The 23,540-nt window shown below is 46.5% G+C and overlaps 1 protein-coding gene and 2 long non-coding RNA genes across 3 annotated transcripts; 1 reads left to right on the top strand and 2 right to left on the bottom strand.

Annotated features, from left to right (window-relative positions):
- Positions 1-1,484: 1,484 nt before the first annotated feature.
- LOC117796115 lies at positions 1,485-4,397 on the bottom strand. The gene is made up of 3 exons (XR_004620489.1): positions 4,207-4,397; positions 3,031-3,434; positions 1,485-2,345 (listed from the first exon to the last, which is right to left on the bottom strand). It is a non-coding gene; the product is annotated as an uncharacterized LOC117796115 (long non-coding RNA).
- A 17-nt stretch (positions 4,398-4,414) lies between these two features.
- ACP6 (acid phosphatase 6, lysophosphatidic) lies at positions 4,415-20,019 on the top strand. Its single transcript, XM_034642918.1, has 11 exons — positions 4,415-4,595; positions 4,851-5,099; positions 9,249-9,377; positions 9,497-9,627; positions 9,959-10,038; positions 13,160-13,247; positions 14,081-14,213; positions 15,211-15,311; positions 17,444-17,539; positions 18,979-19,144; positions 19,822-20,019. The coding sequence occupies exons 1-11, from the start codon at positions 4,422-4,424 to the stop codon at positions 19,963-19,965; spliced, it is 1,491 nt and encodes a 496-aa protein (XP_034498809.1). The 5' UTR covers positions 4,415-4,421; the 3' UTR covers positions 19,966-20,019.
- LOC117796116 lies at positions 16,401-19,823 on the bottom strand. Its single transcript, XR_004620490.1, has 2 exons — positions 19,205-19,823; positions 16,401-17,591 (listed from the first exon to the last, which is right to left on the bottom strand). It is a non-coding gene; the product is annotated as an uncharacterized LOC117796116 (long non-coding RNA).
- Positions 20,020-23,540: the final 3,521 nt, after the last annotated feature.

Genomic DNA, 23,540 nt, shown 5'->3' with positions numbered 1-23,540 from the left:
GACCCTTAATGAAAGACATAACCCTTCTGTTTATGGCTGATCTTTTTCTTTAAGATTTCATTTATATATCTGAGAGAGAGAGAGTGGGAGCACCCACATGAGCAAGGGGGAGGGGCAGAGGGAGAAGCAGACTATGCCCCTGAGCAGGGATTGGTGGGAGGGGGCTTGATGCCAGGACCTTGAGATCATGAACTGAACCAAAAGGAGATGCCTGACCACCTGAGCCACCCAGGCACCCCTAGGGCCGATCTTAATTGGAGAGGTGACATTTCTCCTGTCCAAGGCTGATACTTCCTCCTTTATCACAGCTTCTCCTGAGGGATTTTGCTCTATTAATGACTCCTTTTTGTCTTAATTGTTTCCTCTCCACTGGCAATTTTCTTCCATTTTTATAAAAAAAAAATCCCCCCATAGTAAAATAATGCCCTCCTAGACTCTTTATCAGTAGTTCTCAAAGTGTGATCTGAAGAGCTCCTGTATCAGAATCACCTGGGGGGGTGCCTAGGTGGCTCAGGGCATGACCCCAGAATCCTGGGATCAAGCCCCAAATCTGGCTCCCAGCTCCGCTGGGAGCCTGCTTCTTCCTCTCCCACTCCCACTGCTTGTGTTCCCTCTCTCGCTGGCTGTCTCCTCTCTCTGTCAAATAAATAAATAAACAAAAATCTTTAAAAAAAAATCACCTGGGATGCTTGTTTAAAATGTGGAGTCCTAGCCCCACCCCGATCTAGCAAGACACATTGGTGCTCTGGAACCTGCGCTCTAACAAACACCCCAGGTGATTCTGATGCGCCATGCAATTGGAGAGAGGTGTTTCATTATCTATTCATTACCCAGTCTTGTATATACTGTGAATATTTCACTTTCCCATAGTCCTCAAATCTTCAAAAGCATCAAACCCAGCACCCCTCCTACACACATATTGGTTTTGTAGAAAAAAAAGAAACCATTAAAGAAAACCCCCCTCTAATTTCCACACTATAGATGTAACTTCATTCATACCTAGTCTTTCTATTTTCCCTCCTGTCAACATGGAATATACATACTTTCTCCTCTGAGACTAACTATGACGTTTGAGTTCATTTTTTATCTTTTCCTACCCTCCTAAGCACTTCACTTGATCTATTATCCCATCTCTTATATTTTTAATCTCTCCTTATCTAGAGCCTTCTTTCTATCAACATTTAAACATATGTACAGTTGATCTTTGGACAACATGGGGTTAGGAGCTCGGGTCCCTCCCTCCCAGAATCTGCAGTCGAAAATCCATCTGTAACTTTTTTGACTTCTCCAAAACTTAACTAATAGCCTATTGTTGACCAGGAGCATTACCGATAACACAAGCAGTCAATTAACACATATTTTGTATGTTATGTGTATTATGTACCATATTCTTATAATCAAGTTAAGCTAGAAAAAAAGAAAATGTTATTAAGAAAATCACAAGGAAGAGAAAACACATTTAGAGTACTGTATTTATTGAAAAAAATTCACGTGTAAGTGCACACCCGTGTTGTTCAAGAGTCAACTGTACAAACTTCTCCCATCGTCAAGACAATTTCCCCTTAATTTCGTGAACCAAACACCTCCAGCTACTATACTCATTCACCTCCTCTTCTCAGCTAAGCTTTTTGAAGATGTCTACAGACTGCCCATTTGCTGCCCACTTCTATTTAATTTCCACCCCACTATTTCCCTGAAACTGCTCTCATTAAAATGACCCCAAATTACTCTGTTGTTAAATCCAATGGACACTCAGTCTGTACATTATTTGACCTCTCAGTTCCCTCTGACACTGCTGTCTATTTCCATCTTGGAACATTTCTTCTCTTGGCTTCCTTGATATCTCTTTTCTTCCCATCTCTGTGCTGCTCCTTCCCACTCTCCTTCTCAGGCTTCCCTCCCTCTGCCCTTCCCTTAAATGGTGGGCTCCTAGAGTCCTGTCCAAGCCCCCGATTTCTCTCTCCCCACTCTCCCCACTCACCCCATGAATCTTACCCATGCCTGTTGTTTCAATTAATAGCTATGTGCAGAGGAGTCCCATGTATACATTCCTAGTCCAACTTATTTTGAGCTCCAGACCCACATAGTCAATTGTGCAGAATGCATTTCTACTTAGATGCCTCACAGGTTACTCATAACATATATATTCAAAATTACCTTGGTAACTTCCACTCAACCTCCTTCCAAGTAAATAACATCCTCAGCAAGCTGCCCACGCCAGGAACATAAGAGTCACCCTCGACTCCTTCCTCCCTCTCTCTCCTGTTAACTCACACCCAGGATGCTGCAACAGCTTCCTAATGGACCCTTTCTCCAGTTTTGCTTCCTTCCAATTCGGTGATGCCCTGGAAGAAAAGACCACAGTTACACTCGCCATTAGGTCCTAAATATTTGCTGTAGTTTAGTTTGAAATTAGGCTCCAAGCTTCCTGCCAACTAAGGCAAAAATGAAGGAAAAGTAATCTTCATATTTTTTTAATGCTTGTTCTAATGCTAACACATTGCTCTAAAAGAAATTTCTCAGGAGATTTATATAGGGAGCAAAAAGTGATAAAACGGACAATGTCCTCAACAACATTCCTGTCATATATCTACAATTTCATTCAGCAAGTATGTATGTAGTACTTACTATAAGCCAGGCACTGTGCTCACTACCGCAGATAAAACAGTGAATGTGCTTGTTTATCTAACCTCATGATTAAAACCAAGTTTTGGCATCATTTTAAATGCAACCCTCTGCACACAGTTTGGTGGGAGAAGGCTGGTTTTCCAAGTTATCCCTGCCTGAGGGCAAAAGCAGGGGCACCACAACAGTAGTTCAGTTCATCCACCTCCTCCCTCCTCTCCTGGCGCCGTCCCCGGAGCATGATTTCAGGATTTCTAGCCTTTCCTTTAAACTGCAGTTTACCACCACTACTGGCACCACCATACATCACATACTAAATATTTATAGGGTTCCCAAAGTATCTTATATGGGCTGACAAACAGTACTCTCAACTACCACATGGAATCTGTCATTTTCCAGCCTTACCCGCTCTGGCTTCCTGCAGAGATCTGCTGCTGAGACATCCCCAGCACAGTCACCCCGACCATGCATATGTGTCCTGTCCAGACAAGCTGCTGCTATCGCTCATGCAGGTCAAAGATGCTGCTCATATGCTTGACAAATCTATGCTGAGGCTGCCACAGTGCAGGGTGTAGCCTAGGGTGGCCTGTCGATTACCGCCAAAGGTACTGACACCTAGATGCCAACGTTCCATTGCCTTGAAGCTGCTCCGATGTGGCAAACTCCCAGGGCTCAGGACCCTTCAGCACGAAAGTTGTACCATGTTTCTGCTGAACTGTGGAGAACAGCTCTCTCCAACCACCGGGATTACATTTCATCACACGGTTTCTGAAGCAGTGCTGTCTGGCACTCCAGATGTCTTATTTAAGCTATAAAAAAACAGCTTTCAGTTTGTAATCACATCAGGATGCACAGTAAGACTCTGAAGAGTGAGTCCATCCGTGGGCTAGGCTAGTGGGAAAACTGTGACAATGTGTAGTGTTCCAAAATGACCCTTCCCCCACAGTAGGGCATTCATAACATTCTAGCTTGGTGAACAAGTTTAGACCCAGGTGAGGAGTCATACTCCATAATTATGTCATATTCACGTTTGGTCCAGGTTGATCCAGGACTAGAATTTAGAAGGATTTAAGAACTCGTTAGAACACATATATTCAGACTCTTCTCACAAATGTCCCTCCTCTCAACTTGACCTTTGCCTTCAGATAGACACAGCTGGTTCCATTGTGTCCTGTTGCAAAGATCTGAAACATAGGCTTGGGGTAACCCTATATGCAAAAGAAACCAGACCAATTTACGGGTTGTAAATCAAGGTGTTTAGTCACTGGAACACCCACAGGCAAGACCTGGATTTTTCCACAAGAAATACTATGGATGTGAATAAACACATTAGTGAGCTTAAAGTTCTACATGTTTGCGACAATTTAGGCCTCTTTAAACTTAGAAGGAGTATAGTAAGTGGAGATTAAATATAAAATGCCTAGTGCCTCCCTTCGCAAATGGTCATCACTCAGTAAGATGGTGTCTGGGCTCTCAGTTTCAGCGACCTCCCGGGACTTCAAGGAAACCTACACTCCGTAGACTTAAATTGCTCCCCTCTGCCACCCAATTCTACCCCAGTCTTCACTTTTCCTACCCTACCTGCCAGGGAAACTGGCAGATTCACTCCTACTACATTGGCCACTCAGTCCCGGAGACTTGCGCCCACTGGAGCTGAGGAACGAGGTCCACTGTCCCGGGCGAGGAAATACCTCCAGCTGAGGGGCCCGCCGCGCGCAGCCTTGTGGGAGTCGTAGTTCTCCGAACTCAAAGCCTCCAAACAGGCGTCACCGTGGGACTCGTTTTCCCATGCTCCTATGCGCGGGTCCACTTCGGACGAGCCCTTTGGGTGGGTGAGGAGGTGTTGGGAGCTTGCTTGCAGAAAAGTGGAATCTAGTCATCTGTGTTCGTGGAGTCGGCTGCCGAAGAACTCAGGGCTGGTTCCCGTCCCTTCGGAGACCTGGAGGCCAAACTTGGATTCCAAGTTTAAGGTTCCCTAGAGGGTGAAAGATTAGGAGCTGAGCTTCCCCCTGCCGGGTCTGCAGCGGGAGCGGCCAACCCCGACCCGAGTTCAAACTCCCAGGGAGTCCTTGCTGCTCCCACCTCCGCCTCTCCCCCTACGCTCCCACTTGGGGTCTCCCTTAGGGCCGGGAGTCGCAGCATGTGCGCTCCCGCGGGCTCCCGGGAACTTGGGGGCGGCCGCTGAGCCCCGGCGCGGGCGGAAAGTTTGTATTCTCCTGCTGCAGCCTCACCCCGAGGGCCGTCCGGGGGCTTCCACCATGATCCGTCGTGTGTTCAGCGTGCGCATGTGGGCGCCCGTGGGCTTCCTGACCTCGCTGGCTTACTGTGTCCACCAGCGGCGGGCTGCCCGCGCCGAGCCGCGGAGGGCGGACAGCCCGCATCCCGTCGACCGGAGTCTGCTGGAGTTGAAAATGGTGCAGGTCGTGTTCCGACACGGGGCTCGGAGCCCTCTCAAGCCGCTCCCGCAGGAGCAGGTGAGAGGTGGGCTTGGGCAGGGGCTGGTGGGGTAAGGACCGTGTGGTCGACCCGGGCCGGCCCGGGCGCCCTGAACACTCACCTTTGGAGTTTCACTGTCACTGAGCTGGATTACAGCTGGGTCCAGACCAAGGGAAAACTGCTGTAGCCAGTTCCTCCCCCAGCTCTTGAGCAGAGACTTTGCTAATACTCCTAGCCCCCTTTCCTCCTCGTACCCTCCGGGTGTAAGGCACCCCGGAACTTCCATTTACGCCCCTGATGGCTGTGGTGTAGCACAGCTGGTAGCACTGCGCTACTTATGGTGCTTTATTAAAGCGCCGGGGGATCTTGTTAAAATGAGGACTCTTAATTCAGCAGATGTGAGGTAGGCCCGAGATTCTGTATTTTAACAGATAATGGGGTGAACTTGAGAACCACCGTAACTGGGATTACAGTGGATAACAGAGCTCAACATCGTTGGGAACAGATTTTTACAGCAGCTTTCTCCCAGGGTTTGCTGGAGACCATTTGAGATCCCTTGAAGGCTGCTGCTNTGTTTTTTTTTTTTTTTTTTTTTTTGTAATTAGTGCTATATCTTGGGACTCTCCTTTTCTATTTTGGATTTCCAAAACTCTTGTGGAAGGGATTTGAGGTAGGAAAACATTTTTAGTTGGCTAGTCTTGTGGCTATAATGTCTTAAAATCTTCCTGGCTTCATCAGGATAATTATGACTAAAGCACAAATAGTTTTTTTAAGTGATTGACCTTCCTGGATTTGATTTTTGGGGAGAAGGAGTGAAGGTCTCTGACCTTTGATAGCAGGCAGGCCTGTCATTGAAGAACTGGCTTCCCAGTGAGGATAAAGGGGCAGCCAGAAATCCTCAGGCCCCTAGCTGTTACACTTACCTGTGGAGTGCTTTTGCATTACTGGTCCTCCAGGTTAATGTTGGAGCAAGTTCAATAGATGTCCAACCTGATATTTGGCATACTCTTCATGATCATAGTTGCTTTCCAGAAACCCTTAGGGTTGTGTCCTCACACTGCACAATGGAAAATCTAGTTTTTAAAGCTGGTCACACATGAACTCAAACTTGTAAAGCATTTCCCACATAAATAAATAAGTTTTGGCAGGCACTTAATTCTCTTACCAGATTTCTAGTTAGCCTTTCTGAATGGCTATACCACTTTCTAGTATTGGAGTATCTAGTGTCCACTTTCTGGTATTGGAATTTCTTTTTTTCTCTTCCTCCCTCCTTCCCCCACCCCTCTTCCTTCCTTTCTTTTTGATGCTTTTTCAGTCCCTTACTCGCCTTTTGGTATTGGGTCACTAAATTTTCCTTATGATTTTTGTACATAGCCCATCTCATGGGCACTTTCCCTTCTCCTTTATTCTTGTTACAGAAAAGCTGGAAAATAACTTATAGGTGTCGAAGACTCATGTTAAAAAACAAAGCTATCAGTGGTACCAAGAGGAAAAAGTCCCTTCTATTCCTGCTGCCCAAGAGGAGGCCTAAGGCCCTCATCAGCTCTATTGCAGACATCTTGAAATTGGCTTCTGCATCAGTCTTCCCATTCCAATTATGATCTGTGCTGCTGGTTTTCAAAGTATTCCTTTGGAGCCTGTAGCCTTGGGGGATGCTGAGTGGCTGGGGCTCTGTATTCCCGCTCCTACTTCAACTGGAGGAGCTCCAGTTTTTCCCTTTGTATGTGGAAATCTAAAGTCAAATTCTGTTTGGTATTTGCTAATTAAAAAGTTTGAAAACTGCTCCCAGGTTGAGGCAAACCAAACCACTTCTTTCCTATATGCATTCTTCGCTGTCTCTGCTTTGCTCAAACTTCTGCCTATTCTTGGAATTCTGAATACCACCCTCTCCTTATCTACCTCTTACTCTCAAGTCCAGGTCTTTGCTTGTCTAAATCCTCTTCACTTCAAAGGCCATTCCTGTCATGGAACTTTTCCTGAATTCCCAGCCGGAAGAGAAGGTCTTTCTTGTTTTTGAACTACTGTGACCTTCATCTGGTTTTTGTAGCACATGGTTTCTGTTTTAGTGCTGCTATCATTTACATTCATAGTGCACTGTCTCTACAGACCTGAGAACCCAGAGAAGGCAGGGTCCTATTACCTCCATCTTTTGTCTTCCACAAGGTCTGGCAAATTGGTGTAGCCATTAATTGTACCCACTCTGTGCCAAGCCCTTTGCTGGGCCTTCAAAATCGACAACCCCATCTCTGTTCCCAGAGCAGAACTACTGAGCAGGACAGACTAGTAAAGGAGCTCTTCTAACACAATTTGGTAAAGGCTACCAAAAAGAGCCACTGAGGCTGCTGTGAGAGCATGGGGCCATGGTCACAGCTTCTGGGAACATTTAAGCCATCTTGTAGAATGAGCAGAAATCTTTCCAGATGAAAGGAAAAAGAAAATTTCAGGTAGAAGAAACATGAGGTTGAAGGGCCAGGAAGTGTGAGGATGGTGCTATAGGAGACACAGTTGTATGGCAGTGTGTAGGACAGGGAAGAAACAGTGAGGAGAGAGAGAGGGAGAGGCAGAGGCCATCATGTAGTTGTGAGACCTTGAAGGGTTTATGCAGGGAAGTTATAGGATCAGAACTTTGAAAGAAGGAGCCATGATTAAAAGGTAGTGGAAAGAAGATCTGTGCTCTGAAGACTCAGTCTTCTGATATCAGTCGCTGTAGTACCCCTGGGGGAGGAGGCTCGGGTTTGGGGGACTGGCTGCAGGTGGGAGTGAGACAATGCCTTTTGAAAAAATGGAGGGCTTCCTTTGTGTGAAAGGAACCTGGGATTCCCAGTGGTGCTCTCCTGGGATATTTCTGGGAGGGACCAAGACATAGTAAGTTTTCAAATGTTAGTTTTAAAACAAAACAAAGTAATGGGGAATTGAGTTAAATATTATTCTTGTGATTTTAAGTGCTGTAGGACTTCAGATGAGAAGAAAAACCCACTAAACGCTGGAGTAGTCACTGATGGAAAGTAAGACTTGAGCTATCATTGGACCTTGAAGAGAAATTGGATGGGCAGTAGGGACAGGAGTCCCTCCAAGCAAGGGAAGCAAGCTAAAAGACGATGCAGAGGAGCAATGGGCATGGTCTGGTCTGGGGAGGGGAGGTCAGAGGAGAGTGCCAGTACAGCTGGGGACAGGAGCTGAGCCAAGACGTCCTGGAAGGCCGGGTGCTTATCTCTTAAACACTAGGAAAAAGCTATTGATATGGTGAAAATGGCTTAGCAAGATTCATGGGTGGGGAGGGGGGATAATCTGTGTAATAAGACTCTGTAATTACACTCTGACAGTGAGATAAAAGAAGGACCTTTGGGAGTGACTTTTTTTCTAGCCAGTGATGAACAGAGTTTAGTGCATGGCTGGTAGAGCAGTTGGGGAAAGTCAGAGGTTTGAGTTTTGGGGCCTAGGAGAATTGTGGTATCATTGCGAGTGACAGTATGTTGGGAAGAGAAGCTTGTATATGGGAAGAAGAAAAGACTTTTGTTTTTAAAATTGAAGTCGTCACATCTGACTCAATGAGTGTTAAGAGTTTCGTGGGCAGTGGAGCTCTGAGACCTGCGGCTACTCGTGATGTTTCGAAGCCATTACAGTGGAGCAGGAGCCGGATTGCAAGGAGAAAAGGAAGGTGGTGAAGAAGTGAAGGTTTCTTAGGGGGCAGCTGCTTGTTTGAGAGATGGGATGAAAGGAAGGGAAATAGGTGGTAGTTACAAGGGACATGAAGTAGAGCCCTTAAGGGCGGGGAGGCGTAGAAACCTACAGGTCAATTCCTAAAAACTTCTTGCATGTGTATGCTCACTGAAATTATATTATACTCGTTCATTTGTTCGCTCATTCATTCATTCATTCACCAAGTGTTTGCAGGCCAGGCATTCTGGCCATTTCTCCCCTTGACTGCAGTCTGGGCTTAGTGCCAGAGCGACATCTTAACAGTGAGTACTAGTGGAGCGATAAGGGGACTTGGGCTAAGGACGCCTGGAATAATAAATTACAGTCTTTTCTTCTCTTAATTGGAGCTGGAGTTAAAGTTTCTTTCTTTCCTTCCCATGGGAAAGTTGTGGGTGATTCTAGCTATGTCTTCCAGGTGCTGCTAGATATTACTGCTCTGAGTTTCAAGAACCTTCTAAACAATGTGTTGTTTTTTGTGGTCACAACAGGCAGAGTGGAATCTTCAGCTATTAGAGGTCCCACCCCAAACTCAGTTTGATTACACTGTCACCAATCTAGCTGGTAGCCCGAAACCACATTCTCCTTTGGACTCTCAATACCGTGAAACCAAACTGAAGGTGAGCAATGCTTCCCTCCTCTGGGAAGCCCACTGTAAAGTATCCTTGGTTTTCTCTGGGCTGAGTTTAGCAGGCTGTGAGGTATTTTCATTCTGTTCTATCTTTCTGCCCCACATTAGGGGGGCATGTTTACTGGACAGCTGACCAACGTGGGCATGCAGCAGATGTTTGCCCTAGGAGAGAGGCTGAGGAAGAACTATGTGGAGGACATCCCCTTTCTTTCACCAACCTTCAATTCACTGGAAGTCTTGTGAGTCACTTGAAAAAGGGATGTTGCACCCAGTTTAAGGTCTTGAGCATGAGGAAACCTGTACTGCCCCCGCCCCCGACGGTTGCCATTCTCACCCAACATAGTTTGGGGCAGTTTCCCTTATATAATCGGGAATGTCAATGGAGGTGACATTCATTGGCTTCGGGTACCTTGGGGCAGCCATCCCCCAGAGAGAGAAAAGATTCTTCCCAGCCCCATAGCTCCCCTTACATGATCATAAAGCCTCCCAGCTGCTCTGTGGGATAAGGTAGTATATATAATTGAATGTTCCTTTTATGAGTGTCTCTACCTTTTTTTTTTTTTTTTCCAGTGTCCGTTCCACTAATATATATCGGAATCTGGAGTCTACCCGGTGTTTGCTGGCTGGCCTTTTCCAATGTCAGAAAGAAGGTTCGAGTTTGGAGTCTAGAAGTCAGCCCCTATCCCAGAGGAGCTTTCTTCTTACTTCCAAAGCCCTCCCGTCCCTCTTTCTTGGTGCCTGTTCCTTTGGTTTCTCTTCTCCGGCACATGTGGCTTCCATGCTGTACCTACTCTAGTGAACCCTCCCTTTTCTGGCCTTCCGCTGCCCTTGCCGCCCTGACGTCCATATCTGCAGCAAGGCGCCGGCCACTCTGCCGTGCCTCTGGCTCCTGACTTCTCCTCTTAAGCTTCTACACAGGCTGCATGAGGCAGCCCTGGCCAGGTCTTGTGAACAGTATTGGGGCTTTTTGCTTAGGTGAGACACTGCTGAAAAGAAGGAGGGCTGGAGGGACACTTAACTGGGACCCAAGACTGCTGCTATTGCTTCGGTCTTGGTGATAATCCACAGCATGACCCTGGTGGTATTAACAGTATTCTCTTCAGCCTTTCCTCACTGGGAAAGTCTAGTGAGTTTGGGTTTTGACATTTTTTTTTTTTTAAAGATTTTATTTATTTATTTGACAGAGATAGAGACAGCCAGCGAGAGAGGGAACATAAGCAGGGGAAGTGGGAGAGGAAGAAGCAGGCTCACAGCAGAGGAGCCTGATGTGGGGCTCGATCCCATAACGCCGGGATCACGCCCTGAGCTGAAGGCAGACGCTTAACTGCTGTGCCACCCAGGCGCCCCGGGTTTTGACATTTTCAACCAGTGAGTGATCGCAGCTAATGGTACCCAACCTTTCCCCACTAAGGACCACATTTATTATTTTCCCTCATGGATCTCATGTATTGACGCCCTTTGACTATCAAATGGAACTGTATTTTGTCGTTTGTACTTGATTCAAATTTACATTTAATTGCCAGTCTGAGTTTCATATCAACATGACCTCACCAATATTAAAATACTAAAATGGTGTCATGAGGCAAAGGTTCTTGCTTCGCTTCTTTATCAGTATCTCAAATAGATATAAAATTTCAATCAGCCTTTAGAAGAATAAGCTACGTAAAATAATAGAAACCTCCAGGCCAGAGGAGGCTGGCCTTACCCCACTCTGCGTTGGGTACAGCTGCTAATTCTGGCTAAAGTTGGCTGCTGAACACAAAACAATGTGTCTAAGTGACATAAAGCAAACAGAGCGGGTTGCCCCTTCTTTGCTCGGAGCCCCTGAGCTCTGGAAAAATCCACAGTGCCTGGCCTTCTGAAAGCTCTTCACTTGCCCAGCTTCTAAAAGGCAAATGTCCTCTCCTCAGAAAAACCAAAAGTGTGATTGGAGTAGGAAAGCTGTTTCTTGGAGGCAGCCTGACCTATGGGCAGGTCCCAGACTGAGACTGCCCCACATTCCCCACAGGGAGGGAAATGGTATCATCACTAGCCACTGGACCCAAACATCCTGGGACTCTAATTTGACCACGTACCAAACCTTTTTGTAATAGCTTTGTATATACTGACTTGTTTAATTCTTTTTATTTTTTTAAAGATTTTATTTATTCATTTGAGAGAGAGAGAGAGACAGCCAGCGAGAGAGGGAACACAAGCAGGGGGAGTGGGAGAGGAAGAAGCAGGCTCCCAGTGGAAGAGCTTGACGTGGGGCTCGATCCCAGGACCCTGGGATCACGCCCTGAGCCGAAGGCAGACGTTTAACGACTGAGCCACCCAGGCGCCCCATGACTTGTTTAATTCTTTTTAATAACCCTATGATGTAGGTAATATCCCTAATTTACAGGTAAGCGAATTAAGGCACAGAGAGGCTAAATGACTTTTCCAGGGACACAAAGCTGGTAAACGGTAGAACAGGGATTCAAACTCTGGCAGTCTGGTTCCAGAATCCATACTCTTCACCTTTATGCTCTGTTGCTTAGCGGACACATGTATTTGGAGAGGCCCTCTGATCATGATCAACAAAGTGTGTCTGTGAATTTTGATATTAGGGTAAAGTTACCATGTGCTGCTGGAGTTTTGACTATGAACAATTTGTTTGAGAGCAATAGCTCTTTGGGGCTTAGATTCACCTAATCACCCCACATACTGACCTCAGTGAATTCCAGAGAGCTGCTGATAGAAGCTCTTTCTTTTGCCATCAGAGGTCAGGCTCGAGTTGTATAGAAAGGGGAGCTACCACAGGCCCTTGCCATGTCTGGCACAGAGCAAAGCCTGGGAAGGTGTTAGAGCACCTTGATGGGAGGGGATAAAGGTACCTGTAAGCTCTGAGCAGTAGCGAGCTACTGTGAGGTATACAGTTGACCTTTGAACAACATGGGTTTGAACTGCATGGGTCCACTTACATGCGATTTTTTTTTTTTTGTAAGTACAGTACAGAACTGTAAATGTATTTTCCTTACGATTTTCTTAATCACATTTTCTTTTCTCTAGCTCACTCGATTGTAAGAACACAGTATATAATACATAAATAAAAAATGGGTTAGTCAACTATTTTATCAGTAAGGCTTTCAGTCAATAGGCTATTAGTAGTTAAGTGTTTGGGAACTCAAAAGTTATACGAGGATTTTCAGCTGTGGGAGTAATCAGGGATCCTAACCCCCTGGTTGTTCAAGGGTCAACTGTATAAGAAACATCGTTTGTAGCCTAACGTGTGGCTTTTCGCAGTTCATCTGAAAATCTGGCTTTCCTTTAGGGCAAGGCTGTGAGGCTGACAGAACTAGTGGCCTTGTGGTCACCTTTCTTAGACTGTCATGTGCTGAGTCACCATGTTGGTCTGTAGGATTGGGCTTTGAAAAGCGAGAAAGTCACCTAGTTCTGATAGAGTCAGGGATAGCCCATTCATTGTTAGAATGCCCAAATGCTGGTAGTGCCTTAAGGCAGGAATCTTTTGGAATGGGTCAGAAAAGGGCCAGTCTGATCCAGGTCTGTGCCGGCTCTAGTCTATATATGGCTCAGTAGAACAGATACAGGAGGCTGCTACTCGATTTCTCCCTTTCTCAGACCATAGGAGAGCTTCTATTGGCAAGGCCAGGGCACGGTGAAGGCAGGTGCTGTCCTTAAGGAGTAACCTTGATGATCTGTCTCCTGAAGCAGACAAGAAAAGAAGGGGGTGGGATGCTGGGAAGAGCAAGCTGAAGCCTCTTCCTGCCTGTGCTCCCACCTTCCTTCCAGGACCCATCATCATCCACGCTGATGAAGCAAGCTCAGAAGTCTTGTACCCCAACTACCAAAACTGCTGGAGCCTGCGGGAAAGAACCAGGTAACTGCCCTGGGTTCTTGCTCACCAGTGGGGGATAGACAGCCCTTTACTTTTGCTGGCCTACTCTGCCTGAGCCCAGGGCCTGCCTAGGCTTGCCATGTTTGTGGGTAAGGGGTGGGAAGGATTGCTTTACACTAAGGCCTGACATTGCTGTCCAGGAAATGAAGAAACTCTTGTTCACAGTGGCAGGCTCATAGTGAAGGTACAGCAAGCTCGGGAATAGCCACATGCCGGGCTGGAGAGATGGTATGTACAGCCTGAGTGGGGTTTGCCTTTACAAACCATTGTCCTCGACCATCGCGGGCTCTCAGGGGGCAGAAGAAAACACCGACAGGTTAAGTTAAAGATGAGGAAGCTAAACCAGTGGTCGAACTACAAATCCGGATGGGCAAGCAGAAGACAAAGATTTTCCTTCTCTTACTAATTTGCTGCCCTGTAGAATAGATTGGTTTGGGCTGATGGTGCTTTTCAGTGTTCAGGTATTTCCGGGCTACACGAAGACTATATAGTATGTGTGCCACAGAAGAGAGAGAATGTCGTTTTCAAGCAGACCTAGGCCATGGTTGTAATGTTTTTGGTATAACAGAAGAAAATGCTAGAGTGGAATCTGGAAATTGAGGCTTTTATTCTAGCCCTGGTATCTGCTAACTTACTTTCATGTCATTTGAACTCCTAGAGCCCCAGTTGACTCATGTGTAGGTTGGGACTAATACCAACTAACCCCAGTATCTTGTTATTGAGGAATGAATGAGATCCCAAAAGATGAATGAGACGCACTTTTTAAACTGTATGTTACTATACAATATATGGGATTGCTTTTTATTTTTTGGCAGAGGCCGGAGGCAGGCTGCCTCTTTGCAGCCAGGAATCTCCGAGGATTTGCAAAAGGTGAAGGAAGGGATGGGCATCACCAGTAACGATGGAATCGACTTCCTCAGCCTCTTTGACAATATGGCTGCTGAGCAGGTTGGATGACTGTCGTCCTCTAGCCCTGGGGGTGGGGGAGCCGGGGGTAAGAAGGCTCCTGAGTTAGAACTGGGTAGAGGGGAGTGGGTGGAGGCAGCTGTGGTAGGACTTAGAGGGGGAATGGCTGTGGGAACTGAGGGATAGGCCACAATCAGGGAGGACTCCTTACTTGGTTAGACGCATGGATATTTAACTCTAGATCAGAATTTCTTGAGGCATATTCTTCAGAATACCTGTGATGTGTATTGTGGGCAGGCAGGGGTGGGGGATGGGTGGGGGGGATTGTTGTCTAATAATAGTTTTAGAATCCCTGTTATATCACTTTTTGGAGAGTCTGTATGCACAGCAGCATATTAAAGTATCTAAGTAAAGAAAGTTGGTCAATCTTTAAATCTATTTCCCCCAAACTTATTTAGCCATAGAATCTTTTTTATCTAATAAATACTGAAGACCACACAATGGGAAAGCCTTCTCTAGATTCAAAAGCCAGACTTGCAAAGGTGCAGTGTACTTGGATCCTCCTTCCCTCCCTTGTCAGGATGACAGTGTGCCCTGAAGGCAGAAATGCCCTGTGCTTATGGGTCAAATAGATGTAAGGTTACGAGATGAGGGTTTATATAAAGTATTTACACGGCATACTTTTTAGAAATCCATTTTGGGGAAAATGAAAGTCATGTAGAAATTTATGAATTCCTTACTCTGTATTTTATTTACTTATTTTTTATGGTTTTAAAAAATACAAATGTTTATCATTTCGAAGTGGGTGGGGAGCCATCAGAAAGGGAGGGAAAACAGCTTTTTTTTTTTTTCTTTCTCCCCTGGGCCTTCAGATCTCTAGGAATTGCTTCAAAAGGGCCTTGGGGATGTAGCTTTTTGAGCTGTTCAGGCCCTCCCTGGGAGAAGACAGGCCCCTGAAGGCTCTGTGGCAGCTGATGAGCTGCCAGGCTCTGTGAACGAGAAGCATTTCTTTGTAAAACCGTCCCCGTGGTCCTTTCAGGTGCACAGCCTCCCGAGCTGCCCCACACTGAAGACATTTGCACGGATGATTGAGCAGAGAGCTGTGGACACAGCCTTGTACGTCATGCACAGGGAAGACAGGTGAGGAGCTTCTCCAGCTGCTGGCATCAAGTCACGCTTGGCCAGGCCTCTCAGTATGTGGGGAAGAGGTTCACCCGGCCTGCTCACACCTGCCAGCTGGGTCTTTACATGTGCTGAGGTAGAAATCACCAGGTTCTGCGGGCCTAGGGAATGGATTCAGCCCTCTGTCCTTACACTTCTGGAGCTGGGTCTGGTGACCTGGGACTTCGTTTGCTGTTAAACAGAACCAGGAGCTACCACTCAACTGAGTTTCTCTTAATCACTAACTTTTCCCCCTTTCATTTTAAGTTTCAAAGGATTTGGGTGGGGAGAGCTGATGAACGAAAAATGATTGCTCACTTGGTTCTTCAGTTTACAACTTACAAGTCATTTCCCTGTGCTCACTATGAGGGAGGTGTCATTATCCTTGACCTCGTCCAAGTCCTGGCTTTAGAGCCGAAGAAACTGGACCTGAGTGATGTGGGCTGTCTCACCTCGGCATGGCTAGCAAGTGGCAGAGCCAGGACTTGGACCAGATCTTCTGTCAGTCCTGTGTTTTTTACTTTGCTGGGACTTAGGGTTTTGTTTTTAGAAGGTCTGTTTCTTGCCTACCAGAACGGAGAGTTTCTCTCTTACCAAATTAAAAACAAAACAAAACAACAACAACTAGAACAAAAAACACCTTTCTTTGATTGGTTAAGAACATTTGGCTTACACTCAGGATAGGTAACTTGGTAGAGGAGGAGACGGGAAATAGAGGATCAGTCCTGGGGAGGAAAAAGCGGCTAATGTTTTAAGAATTTGCAGGGCCTGTTGCATAAGAGTAAGAATCTCTGGCTGCTCTTCTCCCGCTCAGAGTCAGTGCATCCAGAAGGTTCCAGCCACGCCACCCAGTTTGCTTCTGCTCACTATGCTTTGCCCCCTTCCCTCTCTGTTCCTGAAGTGGCCCCAGTAGACCTAAATTGTCACTCACTGTCCTCCTCCCGCCCCCACACACATTTAGTAAATATTTTAGGCTTTGTAGCCCATGCATTATCTGTTGCAGCTACTCTTCTCTGCCAGTGTACCATGACCACAGCCACAGATGATATGCAAACAAGTGGGCGCAGCTATGTTCCAATAACACTTTATTTACAAAACAGGCAAGTGGGTCGGATTTGGACAATGGCTATAGTTTAATCATTTTAAACAAGATCTGATTCTTCTTCCCATTTCGGTTAGCTCTGGTTTCATAAAACTGATGTTTCTTCAAGGACAAATTAGATGGACATGCAGTGCCACCCAGCTTGGCTTGGCCTGCGTACATTCTTCTGGAAGGTGTATGTTGCATACGGTATTGGTTGCCTGCTCCTCACCCATTGCTTCAACATGCCTCGACTTACAAAGGTGGTCATTTATTTATCCAGTTGCCATGAAAGAAAGATTGGTCTAAGCCATCCTAAGTACCCTGCTCCCTTTTGTCCATGATTGGGCTCTGGGAATTCTGGAAGAGGTGTTTTCCCCCTCTTTGATCAAAGGTGAGAGGCACCCAAACCAAGTCTTTTGGCCGCTCACTGGCACAGCTCCCTGCTTTGTTTAGCACCGTGAGATGGCAGGCGCGCAGTTGCAGTAACCCCCTTGTGATCCTGAGGCGGCAAACCCGGGGGTGAAAGTGGTGGAGACACAGCGCCAGCCCTGCGAGTGCTGCCGCTGAACTGTGCGTTACTCCAAATAGATCAGACACGTCCTCACAGTCCAGACTCCAAAGAAGAGGGGCTGGCACCTGGGAAGCAGAGTTTAGGATGTTGTTCCTCCTGATTAGTTTTCTAAGGGCCTTCTGGAATTCCTGGAGATCACTAGACCCTGCCCTTCCCAGCTTTGTTCTATTCCTGGAGGCCTAGTTCTTCATGACGTATCCCAGTTACCAGTCCCATCGCAGGTGTGTTCTTACCGGGGCATACGCTGGTGCTTTTGTAGTGCAAGTCTTTGTGCACAGAGGGCCCTCAAACTGCAGGCGGTGCCGTTTCTCCCCTTCCTGCCTGTCGCTGTCCCTCACGCATTGCTTGTCTTCTTCTCAGCTCTGATTGGGCTCCTGAGGTCAGGGAGCAGGCCCAGCCTGCCCTTCCTGTGTGCCAGTGCCCGCTGGCTGCTTCAGTGTTGTTCACTTGCCACAGGGAAAGCCTTCAGATGGCTGTGGGCCCGTTGCTTCATATCCTGGAGAGCAACCTGCTGAACGTCGTGGACCCTGCCACTCCACCCGGCAAGACCAGGTACCTGCCGCAGCAGCTCTGCTTTGTGCGGCTGAGGGCAGGGGGGCTCTGGCTGCGGGGAGGGAACCCAGGTTTTAGAGGGGCAACAACCAGGCTGACAGTGACCGAATGGAGTTAAGAGGCCATGGGTCCCAAAGACGTTCACAACATTGTTAACCTTTCTTCCTGATGCACCTGTCCTACCATGGTTTGAAATTTTATGTTAGCAAGAAAGAACGCTTAATTAGTTAATTAATGTAATTGTTTATTTTACTAGCTGAACATGTATGAAAGAGTAGCTAATTATGACGTCACACTGATACAACGGCTTAATAGGTTGTTCAGTTCGAACACCCTCACTGAGCGTAGAGAAGGGTGTGACATCCACCTGGCATTTTTAAACTTTGGAAGTAGGTCCTGCGCCTCCATCGCCCCGTTTGTAGTGCCTGGAGCCCCAGTGCGGGGCACGGGTTTGGCGTGCGATGTGCCCCGCACTTGCCGAGCAGAGTGTGCCCTGCGGGTGGACAGCTTCAGCACTGCCTGCGAGCTGGTCAGCTTCTGACTGACTCACTGCATCAGAATCTGCATTTTAATAAGCTCCTCAGGGGGTCTGTGTGCACCCCACTATTGGAGAAGCACGGTTGTAGGCTGCCTTCTTTAGAGAGAGATTGTACGATAGCTAGAAGTTCACGCGTGTGAGAACCGGAGGGGCTGGGAGGGGAAATAGGGATATTCAGGAGCTTCGGGCCAGATTTATAACAGAGATTGAGCCAGCGCCCTTCCGTCTCCGCAGCACCTGCAGTGACGGCACATCTCTAACTGGTCCTGGCCACCTTGCCCCCCTCGACCTTGTATCATAGAATACTAGTGCTGCTCTTCTAGCTGAGGAGTGAGCACATAAAATCCTCGATCTTTCCTCAGAGATAGGTACAGGGCAGGCACGTATAGGTTAAAATGGCACCTTCCTTACTGATGAAAGCCGTTTGGAGCATATGTTGAAGGCCAAACAGGCTTCTTAATATTCCTTTGAAATGAACTTAATTCCCCCAAACTGCAAGCCTCCCAACGAGGAGGAGAGCGTGCTCTACTAAACTCATCGCACGGCTGAGCGTAGGAAGAACATTTGCCCCAGGCAGGCAGATCCCAAGGAGAGAGGGGAGGTAGGGCCAAGCCGTACACGCTTGGTTTCTACTTTAGAGGTCACCCAGGGAGGAGTGAGTGGGGGGGGTGGGCAAGCAGGTGGGCAGGAAGGGACCAGGAGAGCTACCCCAGTGGTGATCCCTCCTCATGAAAACATGGGGGTGGGAATAAGGTTTCCCCCTACCATCTCCTTCAGAGGAGTTTTATAGCAGGCTGACTGACTTCTGGATGTCACCTGGTTTCTTACTCAAAGGAGGCAGACAGTGTCCTGGCCTCCAGAGTCCTGAGGTGAAGGACTGTGGACTCTTTTCTCCTTGCAGAAAGCTGTACCTCTACGCAGCTCATGATGTGACCCTCTTACCTCTCCTAATCACCCTGGGGATTTTTGACCACAAATGGCCCCCATTTGCTGTTGATCTGACCATGGAACTCTACCAGCACCGGGAATCTAAGGAGTGGTTTGTGCAGCTGTATTACCGCGGGGAGGTAAGACCTATGAGGTGCAATTGGGTGGTAGCTAGGCACCCTCCCTCGCACCCCACCCACCTGGTTTAGCACCAAGTCTCCCTCCTCAGGCTCAGTGGAGTCGCCTTGGTACAGTCAGCTCTCTGGATCCGATGGTGTGGCTCACAGCCATGACCCAGAGATAAGGCAGAACAGGAAATATGGTGGCAGGCTGGGACTTGGGCCTTGTCGCACGTCCTGCTGCGGACTCCTTCTAGAAACAGGACCACCCTCCTCTTCCCCTGAGCGTCTCTGTCAGGATGTAAGATCCTGACTGGGAGGCCTGTTTTGAAAATTAATGGTGGTGCCTTTGGGAGGCAGTGTGAGTCATCAGTGCTGGTGGGGCCTCGGCTGCTTCCACAGGTTGCTGTCCAGCGCAGACGCTAGAGCGTCCCGCAGTGATTAGACCTGTCCCCTCCCAGCCTAGGGGTATGATGTGACTGGGTCTCCCCAGGCAGTTCAACAAGCAGTTCTTGAGTGACTGTCACAAGCAGGGCACAGTGCTCCTACTCTGGAAGCTGACCGGCTGGCGGGGCCTTCTTGGCTGTTAAGTGCGTGCGCGCACACCATCGGGTTGAAGCCTCTCAGACCTCTGGGCACAGGTGAAAATAGCAGGCCAGCGTCCTCAGTGGCCTTGCTGAATTTTGTCTCTTCCACAGGAGCAGGTACCAAAAGGTTGCCCTGACCGGCTCTGTCCACTGGACAAGTTCTTAAACACCATTTCGGTTTATACCTTGAGCCCAGAAAAATACCACGCACTCTGCTCTCAAGTACAGGTGATGGAACTTGGAAATGGGGAGTGACTGTTGTACAAACAGGATGTGCTGGTTTTTCAATAAATGCCTTTACGCCCTGCCTCTGGCTGTCATGTTTGGGGAAGGCTGTCATGTTTGGGGAATACATAAGGGTTAATGTATTTTAACAAGGGTTTTATTTCCTTCCAGTAGTTATTCTGAGGTCTCTTTTTGAAAGGAGGAGAGGTGTTGAGACCAAAGGGGCATTTCCTATTTTGTGGCTTGATTACCGTGTCCAGAAGCCTCTTACATGATGCAGGCTGGGGACAGCATGACCCTACAGAATTGTGTTGGTCTGGGACCTGAGTTCTCTTTCCCTGTCTTCATTTCACAAACATATACTGAGCACCTCCTAAGTAGTGGGAATTATAAAAGTGAAAAGGTTCTGCCCTGAAGTTGTTTTAGCCGAGTGGGCGAGGCAGATAAGTCAATGGTGGCAATGCAGTATGTTTCATTCTGTGATAAAGTGTATCAGGGCTATTTGGGTACAGACAGGAAACCCCCAGCCCCAGCTGGCAGGGACCAGGGTGGAGCAATTTAGGAAGCCTTTTAGAGAGTTTCCGTCCTGATCTGAGTAGGAAAGGTGAGTGAGAGTTAACCAGATAAGCAAGGAGGAAAGGGTGTTGTGTGTAGGTAAAAGGTAAGCTTGGAGGTCAGGGGACATTGCTGGTGGGTGAGATGGAGCCCTGCCGTGGAGACCCAGCTGGAAGATACAGGACAGACTCTCGGCTTCTGGTGGCTGGAGCTCCTGGAGCAAGGATGAGGGCTCTGCAGTGGCAGGCTGGAACAACTCTCAGCATAAGAACTCCACCTTTAACTGGGCCCCCAAAGGTACCTGATGGTCCACCTATTTCCTTATCCTTGTCAATTTTGTCATTCTTCCCCAGAAGCTCTTTCAAACTTGCTCTGATCTCAAACCACCAGTCTCTTAGGGAAAATAGCAGTCAAAAAACCTTTCCACGTCCAGCCATCTTTATGCTGATGATTCCCAGACCTACTTCTTTAGCTGAAGTTGTTTTCATCTGAGCTTCAGACACTCATGACCACTTGGATGTCCCAGAGGCACAGAATTTTCCACATCAGAATCAAACCCCTCTCTCCTCTCTGACCTGCTCTTTCCTCAGCCTTCTGTATCTGAATGAAAGACACCTCCATCAACTACTCAGTTGCTAAACCAGTTACCTATCCTTATCTTTTCCTCTTACGTTTTCCTGTGTCTAATCAGTTAAGTTCTAGATGTCTCTCCTGTTTACTGTTTCAGTCTATCCACGTCTTTCCATCTTTGACCGCTGTTGTCCCCTCTCCATCCTCACTCTAATCATTATATTTCTTATCTCACTAAGAAAGTAAAAACAACCAGAAGAGAATTCCATATCACCTTCACCCCAACCACCACCAAATCTCTTAACCCATAAGACTTTCCTTCCCGTTACTAAGAATGAGCCATTCCCACTCCTATCTAAGATCAACCTCCACCTTTGCACTGACTCCTACAATTATCTTTTTTCTGCATTGTTACTTTCATCTTCCTACCTTAATTATTCCCAATAGCATACAAATATGCTGTAAAATCTCCTGTCTTAAAATTTTTTCCCACATCTTTGAACTACTGTGCTACTTTATTTCCCCTTCACAACAAAACTTATCAAAAGAGTTGTTTATACTTGCCATCTCTGATTCTTCCATTTCCTTTCTCTCTTGAACCAACTGTGATTAAGTATTCACCCCACCACTCCGTGGAAACAGCTTTTGTCAACATCATCAGCGACCTCTGAGTGCTAAATCCAATAGCCAATTTCCAGTCTTACTCAGCTTCTCATCAGCAGTCATGAAGAATATTTTCTTCATTTGGCTTCCATGACAAATACGCTCTTGGTTTTCCTCCAAATTCTCAACTTCTTAATTTTTGCTGAATCTACCTTTTCCTAATCTCCGAATGTTGGAGTATCTCAGGGCTTAGTCCTTAGATCTTTTCTCTACCATTTCTCATCTGATCTCAAGCAGTTCCATAGTTTATTTTATTTTTATGGGTCTGATTCTGCTTTTTATTTGTTCATTTGTTATGTTTTTTATTTTTAATTTATTTTTATTTGAATTTTAGTTAGTGAACGTACAGTGTAATATTGGTGTCTAGAGTAGAATTCATCACTTACATACAACATCCAGTGCTCATCACAGCAAGTGCCCTCCTTAATGCCCATCACCCATCTAGCCCATCCCCCACCCACCTCCCTCCATCAACCCTCGGTTCTCTATTAAGACTCTCTTATAGTTTGTTTTTCTCTCTCCTTTTTTTCTTTTCTCCCTTCTCATATGTTCATCTGTTTTCTTTCTTGAATTCCACACATAAGTGAGATCACATGGTATTTGTCTTTCTCTGAATGACTTATTTCACTGAGCATAATACATTCTAGCTCCATCCACATCATTGCAAATGGCAAGATTTTTTTTTTTTGATAGCTGAGTAATGTTCTATTGTAAATATATATACCACATCTTTATCCATTCATTAGTTGATGGACATTTGGGCTATCTCCATGGTTTGGCTATTATTCATAATGCGGCTATAAAGATTGGGGTGCGCGTACCCCTTCAAATCTGTATTTTTGTATCCTTTGGGTAAATTCCTAGCAGTGCAATTGCTGGATCGTAGGGTAGTTCTTTTTTTTAACTTTTTGAGGAACTTCCCTACTGTTCTCCAGAGTGGCTGTACCAGTTTGCATTCCCACCAACAGTGCAAGAGGGTTCCCCTTTCTCTGCATTCTTGCCAACACCTGTTGTTTCCTGTGTTGTTAATTTTAGCCATTCTGACGGGTTTGAGGTGGTATCTCATCATTTTGATTTGTTACTTCCCTGATGATGGGTGATTTTGAGCAATCCTTTCAGGTGTCTATTAGCTGTCTGGATGTCTTCTTTGAACGGTGTGTCTATTCATGTCTTCTGCCCATTTCTTTTTTTTTTTTTAAAGGCNTCTGACGGGTTTGAGGTGGTATCTCATCATTTTGATTTGTTACTTCCCTGATGATGGGTGATTTTGAGCATCTTTTCAGGTGTCTATTAGCTGTCTGGATGTCTTCTTTGAGCGGTGTGTCTATTCATGTCTTCTGCCCATTTCTTTTTTTTTTTTAAAGGCTTTTTTTTTTAAAGATTTTATTTATTTATTCGACAGAGAGAGAGACAGCCAGCGAGAGAGGGAACACAAGCAGGGGGAGTGGGAGAGGAAGAAGCAGGCTCATAGCAGAAGAGCCTGACGTGGGGCTCGATCCCATAATGCCGGGATCACGCCCTGAGCCGAAGGCAGACGCTTAACCGCTGTGCCACCCAGGCGCCCCTGCCCATTTCTTAACTGGATTATTTGTTTTTTGGGTGTTGAGTTTGAAGAGTTCTTTATAGATTTTAAAAACTAATTCTTTATCAGATATGTCACTTGCAAGTATCTTCTCCCATTCTGTAGACTGCCTTTTAGTTTTGATTGTTTCCTTCACTGTGTAGAAGCTATTTATTTTATTTTAATTTTATTTTATTTTATTTTATTTTATTATTTTATTTTATTTTTTTATTTTATTTTATTTTATTTTAGTAGA

This window comes from Ailuropoda melanoleuca, chromosome 2 (genome assembly GCF_002007445.2).
Source record: "Ailuropoda melanoleuca isolate Jingjing chromosome 2, ASM200744v2, whole genome shotgun sequence".
Classification (NCBI taxonomy): Eukaryota; Metazoa; Chordata; class Mammalia; order Carnivora; family Ursidae; genus Ailuropoda; species Ailuropoda melanoleuca.
The sequence above is the reverse complement of the archived record's forward strand: the minus strand, read 5'-3'. Positions and strand labels throughout refer to the sequence as shown.

Excerpts from the sequence above, each read along its gene's own strand:
- ACP6 (XM_034642918.1), top strand. The coding sequence starts at position 4,422 with ATGCGCGGGTCCACTTCGGACGAGCCCTTTGGGTGGGTGAGGAGGTGT. Across the intron at positions 5,100-9,248 it reads AGCCGCTCCCGCAGGAGCAG|GCAGAGTGGAATCTTCAGCT; the intron begins GTGAGAGGTGGG and ends TGGTCACAACAG. Across the intron at positions 14,214-15,210 it reads ACAATATGGCTGCTGAGCAG|GTGCACAGCCTCCCGAGCTG; the intron begins GTTGGATGACTG and ends TGGTCCTTTCAG.